The sequence below is a fragment of the Heptranchias perlo genome, chromosome 19, assembly GCF_035084215.1.
Source record: "Heptranchias perlo isolate sHepPer1 chromosome 19, sHepPer1.hap1, whole genome shotgun sequence".
Classification (NCBI taxonomy): domain Eukaryota; kingdom Metazoa; phylum Chordata; class Chondrichthyes; order Hexanchiformes; family Hexanchidae; genus Heptranchias; species Heptranchias perlo.
In genome coordinates this window covers 1,016,705-1,030,303 of record NC_090343.1, presented here as the reverse complement: position 1 = coordinate 1,030,303, position 13,599 = coordinate 1,016,705, and the positions used below count along the sequence as shown (strand labels likewise).

The following is a 13,599-nucleotide window of genomic DNA, read 5'->3' as shown; positions in this document are numbered from 1 at the left end:
AGGTTAGTACTGCTTGCTTCCTCACACCTTTTAGCAACACACTAACCTTGTGCTGATTGGGACATTGCATGAGCAGAGACTTATACACACTGCAGTATCAAAAGGAAAAAGATGCACTCATTTTATTTGCATATTTTGATAAATGTAAGTAATGATTGTGATAACGGTTTTAATGTAGGTAAAGAGATTGCTTTTCATGGATGTACTGAGAGACCCACATTCCCATTGCCTCTGAAAGTACAGTTTTGTAATATTGTGGAGTTTGGGCAGTGAACTGGGATTCATGAGCTGTGATTAGTAATTTTCAGGGTCTGTGTTTGAATTTCACACCACACGTCCTCAAAATTGAAGATGGACAATGACAAATCAAAGTGGTTTTCTTTCACAACTAATCAGTGCGATACCTGTCCTGGGTTTTATGTGGTGGGCAAACCAGGACCTGCAGCATTCATTATTGAAGTTTCTGACTGAAGTGTAATTTGTCCAAACTTTTTATTAGGTTGAATAGCCAGTAAGCGAACTAGGAATTGTGATTTAAAAACACATTCATACTATAAACTGCAGGCTCAGTCTCATGCATGTTTTAGTTTAACCTCTGGAAATACTTCCAATTTAATTTTGTTATTGGTCAGTTACACACAACTTTTTCTCTGCAAAATTTTGTTTTGCATTAATAGTTTTTCTTCAAAATGTTGCTAATTCCCTGAATGTTTTTTGTTGTTATTGAGAAACCAAGGCCCACAAAACAGGAAGAAAATCGAGAGGCAAGTCAAGAAGTGGTGATTAGAAACGACCAAGCTTGAGTTTAAACTGGCTGTGATTTGTAAGAGGAATCGGAGACTGAGGGAGGGCAGGGGGTCCACAGTTTTTATGTCCTGTAAAAGAGTGAGTTACAGTAGAACACAGTGTGATGAGATTGGATCAACACAGTCTGTAAGGAACTAGAACGTAGGATTGAGCATTGAGAGATTCGGAGGAACAAGAGAGGAAAGTACAGAGGAGCGAGGACTCTAGTGATAAAATAGAGATGAAAAAGATTGCAACAGACAGAGATATTGGAAGTTTTTAGCACCAATACTCGTAGCTTTCTGGAATTATGTCGTTGACTTTGATTCTTTTTTGCTAAATACATAGTTTGAGGAGTAGATCAGATTGTGTTATGATAGCTCTTCCTAAAGCTCATTGCTGGTTACTCTGTTCTTTGACTGTTGCCCTGTTCCAGTTACTCTGTTCTTTGAGTCTTGTCTTGTTCCAGTTACTCTGTTCTTTGAGTCTTGCCTTGTTCCAGTTACTCTGTTCTTTGACTGTTGCCCTGTTCAAGTTACTCTGTTCTTTGACTGTTGCCCTGTTCAAGTTACTCTGTTCTTTGACTGTTGCCCTGTTCAAGTTACTCTGTTCTTTGAGTCTTGCCTTGTTCAAGTTACTCTGTTCTTTGACTGTTGCCCTGTTCCAGTTACTCTGTTCTTTGACTGTTGCCCTGTTCCAGTTACTCTGTTCTTTGAGTCTTGCCCTGTTCAAGTTACTCTGTTCTTTGACTGTTGCCCTGTTCAAGTTACTCTGTTCTTTGAGTCTTGCCTTGTTCAAGTTACTCTGTTCTTTGACTGTTGCCCTGTTCAAGTTACTCTGTTCTTTGAGTCTTGCCTTGTTCAAGTTACTCTGTTCTTTGACTGTTGCCCTGTTCCGGTTACTCTGTTCTTTGACTGTTGCCCTGTTCAAGTTACTCTGTTCTTTGACTGTTGCCCTGTTCAAGTTACTCTGTTCTTTGACTGTTGCCCTGTTCAAGTTACTCTGTTCTTTGACTGTTGCCCTGTTCCGGTTACTCTGTTCTTTGACTGTTGCCCTGTTCCGGTTACTCTGTTCTTTGACTGTTGCCCTGTTCCAGTTACTCTGTTCTTTGACTGTTGCCCTGTTCAAGTTACTCTGTTCTTTGACTGTTGCCCTGTTCCAGTTACTCTGTTCTTTGACTGTTGCCCTGTTCCAGTTACTCTGTTCTTTGACTGTTGCCCTGTTCAAGTTACTCTGTTCTTTGACTGTTGCCCTGTTCCAGTTACTCTGTTCTTTGACTGTTGCCCTGTTCCAGTTACTCTGTTCTTTGACTGTTGCCCTGTTCCAGTTATTCTGTTCTTTGACTGTTGCCCTGTTCCGGTTACTCTGTTCTTTGACTGTTGCCCTGTTCCGGTTACTCTGTTCTTTGACTGTTGCCCTGTTCCGGTTACTCTGTTCTTTGACTGTTGCCCTGTTCCGGTTACTCTGTTCTTTGACTGTTGCCCTGTTCCAGTTACTCTGTTCTTTGACTGTTGCCCTGTTCAAGTTACTCTGTTCTTTGACTGTTGCCCTGTTCCAGTTACTCTGTTCTTTGACTGTTGCCCTGTTCCAGTTACTCTGTTCTTTGACTGTTGCCCTGTTCAAGTTACTCTGTTCTTTGACTGTTGCCCTGTTCCAGTTACTCTGTTCTTTGACTGTTGCCCTGTTCCAGTTATTCTGTTCTTTGACTGTTGCCCTGTTCCAGTTACTCTGTTCTTTGACTGTTGCCCTGTTCCGGTTACTCTGTGCTTTGACTGTTGCCCTGTTCCAGTTATTCTGTTCTTTGACTGTTGCCCTGTTCCGGTTACTCTGTGCTTTGACTGTTGCCCTGTTCCGGTTACTCTGTTCTTTGACTGTTGCCCTGTTCCAGTTATTCTGTTCTTTGACTGTTGCCCTGTTCCGGTTACTCTGTGCTTTGACTGTTGCCCTGTTCCGGTTACTCTGTTCTTTGACTGTTGCCCTGTTCCGGTTACTCTGTGCTTTGACTGTTGCCCTGTTCCGGTTACTCTGTGCTTTGACTGTTGCCCTGTTCCAGTTATTCTGTTCTTTGACTGTTGCCCTGTTCCGGTTACTCTGTGCTTTGACTGTTGCCCTGTTCCGGTTACTCTGTTCTTTGACTGTTGCCCTGTTCCGGTTACTCTGTTCTTTGACTGTTGCCCTGTTCCGGTTACTCTGTGCTTTGACTGTTGCCCTGTTCCAGTTATTCTGTTCTTTGACTGTTGCCCTGTTCCGGTTACTCTGTGCTTTGACTGTTGCCCTGTTCCGGTTACTCTGTTCTTTGACTGTTGCCCTGTTCCGGTTATTCTGTTCTTTGAGTCTTACCCTGTTTTGTAATTTGTTTTTACATAGAATGAGTTCAGGATCACATTGGCCATGATGACATGGCATTTTGTTTTATAACTGAGTTGTAACTTATTTGAAAATCTTCAAAAGCTGTAGATTTTATTTATTGCATTACTCTCCAAGATGCTGTTGGGCACTGAGATGTGTCGGGGTTCATGGTGTGGGCAATTGAGGGGTTCATGGTGTGGGCAATTGAGGGGTTCATGGTGTGGGCAATTGAGGGGTTCATTGTGTGGGCAATTGAGGGGTTCATGTTGTGGGCAATTGAGGGGTTCATGGTGTGGGCAATTGAGGGGTTCACGGTGTGGGCAATTGAGGGGTTCATGGTGTGGGCAATTGAGGAGTTCACGGTGTGAGCAATTGAGGGGTTCATGGTGTGGGCAATTGAGGGGTTCACGGTGTGGGCAATTGAGGGGTTCATGGTGTGGGCAATTGAGGGGTTCATGGTGTGGGCAATTGAGGGGTTCATGGTGTGGGCAATTGAGGGGTTCATGGTGTGGGCAATTGAGGGGTTCATGGTGTGGGCAATTGAGGGGTTCATGGTGTGGGCAATTGAGGGGTTCATGGTGTGGGCAATTGAGGGGTTCATGGTGTGGGCAATTGAGGGGTTCATGGTGTGGGCAATTGAAGGGTTCATGGTGTGGGCAATTGAGGGGTTCATGGTGTGGGCAATTGAGGGGTTCATGGTGTGGGCAATTGAGGGGTTCACGGTGTGGGCAATTGAGGGGTTCATGGTGTGGGCAATTGAGGGGTTCACGGTGTGGGCAATTGAGGGGTTCACGGTGTGAGCAATTGAGGGGTTCACGGTGTGGGCAATTGAGGGGTTCATGGTGTGGGCAATTGAGGGGTTCACGGTGTGGGCAATTGAGGGGTTCATGGTGTGGGCAATTGAGGGGTTCATGGTGTGGGCAATTGAGGGGTTCATGGTGTGGGCAATTGAGGGGTTCATGGTGTGGGCAATTGAGGGGTTCATGGTGTGGGCAATTGAGGGGTTCATGGTGTGGGCAATTGAGGGGTTCATGGTGTGGGCAATTGAGGGGTTCATGGTGTGGGCAATTGAGTCCCGGCTCTGTTGAGCTTTTGACTCACGTTACTCTAGAGAGGAGGCTTTGCGAAGACAAGATCTTCTTCACAATAAGTGAGAAAAAGCCCCTGGAAGAGTCAGGCTTAGGGCCATTCTCAAATTTGGCTTTTGGCAGATGGTTATAGAGTGTCACTGAGAGTAGACGGGGAGCAGATCCTGCTATCAGCCTACTCAATTATCTTCCTCCATTGGGCAGGAATTGGCCTTGGCTGGCACAGGCTCAGGCTCCTCTCGGCTATGACGTCAATCAGAACTCTTTATTAATGAATGTGTAACTATTTTGAGACTGTCTCCATTAAACTTCAGGCAGACAATCCTGCCCCCAGTGGCCCCATGACTCAAAGCATCATCAGCAATGCACCAAGGTACCAGGGACAATGCCAGTCTGATCTGAATTTCTGCACTCGGCCAGGGTGCTGACTGGGGCATTATAATTGGTCTGAATGTCTCAGGTTGAAGAAGGGAAGAATTTGACCAGAATGTTAGCTACTGATTAATATCCAGCAACCCTGGCTGGAAATCAATGTTAATTGGACAAGACAAGGTCAAGGTCATCCCCATTGTCATATCGAGGCCAGCACTCCCGGACTGGTGTAAACATGTTTACACCATGTGAAAGCAAGGAGTGAGAGCCTGCACAATGGGGGGCGAGATTTTCTTGGGGGTTTGGGGAGAAGGGCTCTCATATTTCCAATTGCAAGAAGCATGGATGAATATGGGAGAAATCCATGGGGTAATGTGGATCCCAAGGCACTGAAATTTGAAATAGAAATCCAGGTGATTAGAAAACAAGAGGCTGGTACCTTACCCGGAGACACAAACAGTGAGCTGACACTATCCTCATCCTCGATACTGAGCTGTGTTTTCCCCCCACAGTCCTGACCTCTCTGTGCATCAATCAAAGTTCTTTCCCGTGGGTTTGCTGAGCAGACTGGTGAATTAGCAAAAATGCAAGACATGTCAGACTTTGGGGAAGCTGCTGCTTTTCTGAGGAAAAGCGAAAAGGAGTTGATGGTGTTGCAAACCATTGCTTTTGACGGTAAGGAAGACAACTTAATCTATCGTGTCAGCTGATTTCAGATGAGTGAGGTGTTAGATACACTGTCCTCTCAATTGAGAGACAGGCTCAATGAGAAGGCCCAAGAAATGTTTCTGATTCTCAGTCCAGTGCGGTCCTGTTTAACTATTTCCCAATAACAAAGTGAGTAAGGGGCACTGCATCAAACAGACCAGGACGGCCCCAGGTTTAATCCCTGCCTTGTGCTGGGTTAGCAGGGAGATAGTACGTAGGTACAATTAGCCTCCATGCTCTTGGCCTAAGGAGGGTTCATGCCCCTGATCACTGTCCAGTGACCTCTGCTGGAAAGTGCACGTTTGCAGGCAGCTGTGAGGCTGGGATGTTCAACTGTCTGCAGACACAGTGTTTGGTGAAATGTCACCGGGCTCCCAGTGTTTGTGAAACTGACCTGAACCGGGCTGAAAAGGCAGAAAATAATATTCCATTAACTCCAGGAGATTCGGAAAGGTGAAAGAGCAGCTTTCTAAGTCAATGTTCCACTCAGTCCCTGAAATTTTCTTTATAGAATCATGGAATCCATAAAATCATCGATCTTACAGCACAAAAGGAGGCCATTCAGCCCATCGAGCCTGTGCTGGCTCTTTGAAAGAGCTATCCAATTAGTCCCACTCCCCTGCTCTTTCCCCAGAGCCCTGCAATTTTTTTCCTTTTCAAGTATTTATCCAATTTCCTTTTGAAAGTTAGTATTGAATCTGCTTCCACCGCCCTTTCAGGCAGCGCATTCCAGATCATCACAACTCGCTGCATATCATTCTAGTAAACCTCCTCTGCACCCTCTCCAAGGCCTTGACATCCTTCCTAAAGTGCGGTGCCCAGAACGGGACACAATACTCCAGCTGAGGCCCACCCAGTGTTTTATAAAGGTTTAGCATAACTTCCTTGCTTTTGTACTCTGCCTCTATTAATGACGTCCGGATCCCAGATGCTTTTTTAACAGCCTTCTCAACTTGTCCTGCCACCTTCAAAGATTTGTGTACATTCACCCTCAGGTCAACCTGTTCTTCACCCATTTAAGCAGAAAGTTTCATTGTTTTTCCTGAGAATAAGAGTTGTTGTATTAATTCAGAACAATTCAGCTTTCATTCTTGGCTATTCTCGGTCTTTAGGCAAGAAGAGGTGCTGGATTCCTGATGAAAAGGAGGCCTATCTCGAAGCTGAGATTAAGGATCGTAGCGATGGCAAAGTCACTGTGGAAACCAAGGATGGCAGAGTAAGTGGAAGCTGATTGGTAAACACCACACCTTACACAAGGACTTGTTACAATCCTACTGTCCCCGGGACCATCTTACTGTCCTGAGGTCCATCTTAGAATCATAGAAGAATCATAGAAAATTTATGGCACAGAGGAGGCCATTCAGTCCGTCATGTCTGCGCCAGCCGAAAATGAGCCACCCATCCTAATCCCATTATCCAGCACTTGGTCCGTAGCCTTGTTGCCTTGTGTCTTATTGTCCTGAAGTCCATCCTACTGTCCTGAGGTCCATCATGGAATCATTGAAGAATCATAGAAAATTTACGGCACAGAAGGAGGCCATTCGGCCCATCGTATCTGCGCCAGCCTAAAATAAGCCACCCATCCTAATCCCACATTTCAGCACTTGGTCCGTAGCCTTGTAGCCTTGTGTCTTATTGTCCTGAGGTCCATCCTACTGTCCTGGGGTCAATCCTAATGACCTGAGGTCCATCCAATTGTCCTGGGGTCCATCATTAATATCCTGTGGTTCATCTTACTGTAGCGGGGTCCATCTTACTGTCCTGGAGTCCATCTTACCGTCCTGGAGTCCATCTTACTGTCCTGGAGTCCATCTCACTGTCCTGGAGTCCATCTTACTGTCCTGGAGTCCATCTTACTGTCCTGGAGTCCATCTCACTGTCCTGGAGTCCATCTCACTGTCCTGGAGTCCATCTCACTGTCCTGGAGTCCATCTTACTGTCCTGGAGTCCATCTTACTGTCCTGGAGTCCATCTTACTGTCCTGGAGTCCATCTCACTGTCCTGGAGTTCATCTCACTGTCCTGGAGTCCATCTTACTGTCCTGGAGTCCATCTAATGGTCCTGGCATCCATCTTACTGTCCTGGAGTCCATCTTACTGTCCTGGAGTCCATCTTACTGTCCTGGAGTCCATCTAATGGTCCTGGCATCCATCTTACTGTCCTGGAGTCCATCTTACCGTCCTGGAGTCCATCTTACTGTCCTGGAGTCCATCTCACTGTCCTGGAGTCCATCTAATGGTCCTGGCATCCATCTTACTGTCCTGGAGTCCATCTTACCGTCCTGGAGTCCATCTTACCGTCCTGGAGTCCATCTTACTGTCCTGGAGTCCATCTTACCGTCCTGGAGTCCATCTTACTATCCTGGAGTCCATCTCACTGCCCTGGCAACCATCCTATTGTCCTGGGCTCCAGCCTATTTTCCTATAAGACCATAAGAGATAGGAGCAAGAGTGGGCCATTCGGCCCCTCGAGCCTGCTCCGCCATTTAATGAGATCATGGCTGATCTGATTTTTACCTCAACTCCACTTTCCCGCCCTTTCCCCGTATCCTTTGACTCCCTTGCTGATCAAAATTTGTCTAACTCAGCCTTGAATGTATTCAATGACTCAGCCTCCACAGCTTTTTGGGGTAAAGAATTCCAAAGATTTACGGCCCTCTGGGAGAAGAAATTCCTCCTCATTTCCGTCTTAAATGGGCGACCCCTTATTCTGAGACCATGCCCCCTATTTTAGAATCCCCCATGAGGGGTAACATCCTCTCAGCATCTGTCCGATGGAGTTCCCTCAGAATCTTGGATGTTTCAATAAGATCTCCTCTCATTCTTCTGAACTCCAATGAGTATAGACCCAACCTGTTCAATCTTTCCTCATAAGACAACCCTTCCATACCCGGAATCAACCCAGTGAACCTTCTCTGAACTGCCTCCAAGGCAAGTATATCCTTCCTTAAATAAGGGCACCAGAACTGTACGCAGTACTCCAGGTGTGGTCTCACCAGCACCCTGTACAGTTGTAGCATGACTTCCCTGCTTTTATACTCCATCCCCCTAGAAATAAAGGCCAATATTCCATTTGCCTTCCGGATTACCTGCTGCACCTGTATGTTGACTTTTTGTATTTCATGTACGAGGACACCCAGATCCCTCTGTACCGCAGCATTTTGTAGTATTTCTCCATTCAAATAATATTTTGCTTTTTTATTTTTCCTCCCAAAGTGGATGACTTCACATTTTCCCACATTATATTCCATCTGCCAAATTTTTGCCCATTCTCTTAACCTGTCAGTATCCCTTTGCAGACACTTTGTGTCCTCATCACAACTTGCTTTTCCACCTATCTTTGTATCATCAGCAAATTTGGCCACAAGACACTCTGTTCCTTCATCCAAGTCACTGATATATATTGTAAATAGTTGAGGCCCCAGCACTGAGCCCTGCGGCACCCCACTAGTTACAGATTGCCATTTTGAAAATGACCCTTTTATCCCGACTCTTTGTTTTCTGTTAGTTAGCCAATCCTCTATCCGTGCCAGTATATTACCCCCAACACCATGGGCTCTTATCTTGTGCAGTAATCTTTTATGTGGCACCTTATCGAATGCCTTTTGGAAATCCAAATATACTGCATCCATTGGTTCCCCTTTATCCACCCTGCCCGTTACTTCCTCAAAGAACTCTAATAAATTTGTCAGACACGATTTCCCCTTCATAAAACCATGTTGACTCTCCTTGATTGTATTATGAGTCTCCAAATGTCCTGCTACTACTTCCTTAATAATGGATTCTAGCATTTTCCCAATGACAGATGTTAGGCTAACTGGTCTATAGTTACCTGCTTTCTGTCTCACTCCCTTCTTGAATAGGGCTGTTATGTTTGCTGTTTTCCAATCCGCTGGGACCTTTCCAGAATCTAGTGAATTCTGGAAGATTACAACCAATGCATCCACTATCTCTGTAGCCATTTCCTTTAAGACCCTCGGATGCAAACCATCAGGTCCAGGGGACTTGTCAGCCTTTAAACCCATTAGTTTACCTAGTACTTTTTCTCTAGTGATAGTGATTGTTTTTAGTTCCTCCCTCCCCTTTGCCCCTTGATTTTCTACTATTATTGGTATATTATTAGAGTCTTCAACTGTGAAGACAGATACAAAATATCTGTTCAATTCCTCTGCCATTTCCTTGTTTTCCATTATTATTTCCCCAGTCTCATCCTCTAAGGGACCAATCTTTACTTTAGCTACCCTCTTCCTTTTTATACACTTGTCGAAGCTTTTACTGTCAGTTGTTATATTTCTTGCTAGTTTACTCTCATAATTTATTTTCTCCCTCATTATTATTCTTTTAGTCATCCTTTGCTGGTTTTTAAAGTTTTCCCAATCTTCGGGCTTACCAGTAATCTTTGCCATGTTGTATGCTTTTTCTTCTAACCTGATACCATTCTTGACTTCCTTAGTTAGCCATGGTTGGTTCACCCTTTTTGTGGAGTCTTTCCTCCTCACAGGGATATATTTTTGTTGCGAGTCATGAAACATCTTTTTAAATGTTTGCCACTGCTTATCCACCATCATACCATCTAATCTGTTTACCCAGTCCACTTTAGCCAATTCCACCCTCATTCCTTTATAATTGTCCTTATTTAAGTTTAATACAGTAGTTTCAGACCCAAGATCCCCGCTCTCAAACTGGATGTGAAATTCTATCATATTATGATCACTGTTTCCCAAGGGATCCTTTACTTTGAGATCATTAATCAATCCTGTTTCGTTGCCCATTACCAGATCCAAAATGGTCTGTTCCCTGGTTGGTTCCCCGACATATTGATCTCCGAAATAGTCCCTAATACACTCTATGAACTCCTCCTCAGGGCTATTTTTGCCAATTTGATTTGTCCAATCTATGTGAAAGTTAAAATCGCCCATGATTATTACATTACCTTTTTTACAAGCCCCCCTTATGTCCTGATTAATATTTTGCCCTACAGTGTAGCTACTGTTGGGGGGCCTATATACTACTCCCACCAGTGATTTCTTTCCCTTGCTATTTCTTACCTCCACCCAAATTGATTCGACATCTTGATCTTCTGAGCCGAGATCATTTCTCACTATTATACCAATTTCATCCTTTATTAACAGAGCTACCCCACCACCTTTACCTTTTTTTCTATCCTTCCGAAATGTTAAATAACCCTGAATATTTAGCTCCCAACCTTGGTCACCTTGCAACCACGTCTCTGTAATGGCCACGAGATCATTCCCATTTGTTTCTATTTGTGCCGTCAATTCATCTATCTTATTACGAATGCTGCGCGCATTCAGATAAAGATTTTGTCTTTTTACCGGCCCCATTTGCTAGTGCACTCTTATGTTTGTTCGCTCTGTCCCTTCCTGACACACTCTGTTTATCATTACCCTCATCACTTTCCTGTACTACTTCGTTGTCTTTTCTCTTTATTAATCTAAACTTCACCCCACCTGAGCCCCCCCCCTCTATTTAGTTTAAAGCCTTCTCGGTTTGCCAGAACACTGGTCCCAGCATGGTTCACGTGAAGCCCATCCCAGCAGAACAGCTCCCTCTTTCCCCAGTACTGGTGCCAGTGCCCCATGAATCTAAACCCACTTCTCCCACACCAATCCTTGAGCCACGCATTCATCTCTCTGATCTGATTTACCCTGTGCCAATTTGCTCGTGTCTCAGGTAATAATACGGAGATTATCACCTTTGTGGTTCTGCTTTTTAATTTAGTCCCCAGCTGCTCAAACTCCCTCAGCAGAACCTCTTTCTTAGTCCTACCTATGTCGTTGGTACCTACTTGGACCACGACAACTGGATCCTCCCCCTCCCACTCCAAGTTTCTCTCCAGCCCTGAGGAGATGTCCTTAACCCTGGCACCGGGTAGGCAACACAGCCTTCGGGACACTCGCTCTTGGCTGCAGAGAACAGTGTCTATCCCTCTAACTATACTGTCGCCTACTACAACCACATTCCTTTTTACTCCCTCCATTTGAATGGCCCCCTGAACCACGGTGCCGTGGCCAGTTTGCTCATCCTCCCTGCAGTCACTGCACTTGTCCACAAGGGCGGCAAGAACCTCGTATCCATTGGACAAGTGCAGAGGCTGAGGCTCCTGCAATGCTCCCTCCTGGATCCCCGTACCTGCCTCACTCGCAGTCACACCCTCCTGTCCCTGACCACGTGCCAATTCTACAGGATTTAGTCTAAGGGGTGTGACTGCCTCCTGGATCAAAGTGTCCAGGTAACTTTCCCCCTCCTTGATGCATCGCAATGTCTGCAGCTCAGACTCCAGCCCCTCAACTCGGAGCCGAAGTTCCTCGAGCTGCAGACACTTATTGCAGATGTCGTCGCCCTGGACAAAACTGTCCGGTAGCTCCCACATATTGCAGCGGCAACACACCTCTGCCCTGTCATAACTATTTTATTTATTTAATTGATTACTACAATGCCAATCAAATTATTTCTAGGTTGAACCAAGTCCTGGCCTTTGTTTAACTTATTGAATTAAGTTTAGATTTTTTTTTTAAATGTAGTTTTTTGCTCGAAGTTACTGAGCCCACAGTCCCGAGAAAGAAGAAAACAGAAGAGATTTTCCCCACCAACCACCGACCTGCCTCACCCCCGACATCACCCTGCAGTTTGGTTTTGTTGTTGCTGTGACCCACCCTCGGTCCGCCCCTCCCCCCGCCCTCGGTCCGCCCCTCCCCCCGCCCTCGGTCCGCCCCTCCCCCCGCCCTCGGTCCGCCCCTCCCCCCACCCTCAGTCCGCCCCTCCCCCCGCCCTCGGTCCGCCCCTCCCCCCGCTCTCGGTCCGCCCCTCCCCCCACCCTCGGTCCGCCCCTCCCCCCACCCTCGGTCCGCCCCTCCCCCCGCCCTCGGTCCGCCCCTCCCCCCGCTCTCGGTCCGCCCCTCCCCCCACCCTCGGTCCGCCCCTCCCCCCACCCTCGGTCCGCCCCTCCCCCCGCTCTCGGTCCGCCCCTCCCCCACCCTCGGTCCGCCCCTCCCCCCACCCTCGGTCCGCCCCTCCCCCCGCCCTCGGTCCGCCCCTCTCCCCGCTCTCGGTCCGCCCCTCCCCCCGCCCTCGGTCCGCCCCTCCCCCCGCCCTCGGTCCGCCCCTCCCCCCACCCTCGGTCCGCCCCTCCCCCCACTCTCGGTCCGCCCCTCCCCCACCCTCGGTCCGCCCCTCCCCCCGCCCTCGGTCCGCCCCTCCCCCCGCCCTCGGTCCGCCCCTCCCCCCGCCCTCGGTCCGCCCCTCCCCCCGCCCTCGGTCCGCCCCTCCCCCCACTCTTGGTCCGCCCCTCCCCCCGCTCTCGGTGCGCCCCTCCCCCCACTCTCGGCACGCCCCTCCCCCTGCTCTCGGTCCACCCCTCCCCCCGCTCTCGGTCCGCCCCTCCCCCCACCCTCGGTCCGCCCCTCCCCCCGCCCTCGGCACGCCCCTCCCCCCGCTCTCGGTCCACCCCTCCCCCCGCTCTCGGTCCGCCCCTCCCCCCACCCTCGGTCCGCCCCTCCCCCCACTCTCGGTCCGCCCCTCCCCCCACCCTCGGTCCGCCCCTCCCCCCACTCTCGGTACGCCCCTCCCCCAGCCCTCGGTCCGCCCCTCCCCCCGCTCTCGGTACGCCCCTCCCCCCGCCCTCGGTACGCCCCTCCCCCCGCCCTCGGTCCGCCCCTCCCCCCGCTCTCGGTACGCCCCTCCCCCCGCCCTCGGTACGCCCCTCCCCCCACCCTCGGTCCGCCCCTCCCCCCGCCCTCGGTCCGCCCCTCCCCCCGCCCTCGGTCCGCCCCTCCCCCCGCTCTCGGTACGCCCCTCCCCCCGCCCTCGGTACGCCCCTCCCCCCACCCTCGGTCCGCCCCTCCCCCCGCCCTCGGTACGCCCCTCCCCCCACCCTCGGTCCGCCCCTCCCCCCGCCCTCGGTACCCTCCTCTCCGCTGCCTAATCAAATGCCCCTCACCCCTTACTGCACTGGATCCCCTCACTCACCAAATTCCCAATTATAGACTCTGTTGGAACCAGACTCTCGATACCTGCTACTCCGTGCTCCCTCACTCCCTCACTCCGTGCTCCCTCACTCCCTCACTCCGTGCTCCCTCACTCCCTCACTCCGTGCTCCCTCACTCCCTCACTCCGTGCTCCCTCACTCCCTCACTCCGTGCTCCCTCACTCCCTCACTCTGTGCGTTAGCAAAAACCCTTCTGAGTTTCTGCTGGCTTGAATGCCAATCGCCTGAGTCAGATCCAGCTGACAGTAGATTACCAGTTCTAACCAGTGACCTAATTAACTAGGTGACC

The 13,599-nt window shown here is 48.9% G+C and overlaps 1 protein-coding gene across 1 annotated transcript in view; it reads left to right on the top strand.

The window, feature by feature from the left end:
• The first annotated feature begins 5,120 nt into the window (after positions 1 to 5,120).
• LOC137335056 (myosin-7-like) overlaps positions 5,121 to 13,599 on the top strand; it is a 122,135-nt gene continuing 113,656 nt past the window's right edge. The window contains exons 1-2 of the mRNA XM_068000132.1: positions 5,121 to 5,270; positions 6,416 to 6,519. Coding sequence (XP_067856233.1) covers positions 5,180 to 5,270; positions 6,416 to 6,519 — 195 coding nt within the window. The 5' untranslated portion in view covers positions 5,121 to 5,179. The remainder of the gene's footprint in view (positions 5,271 to 6,415; positions 6,520 to 13,599) is intronic.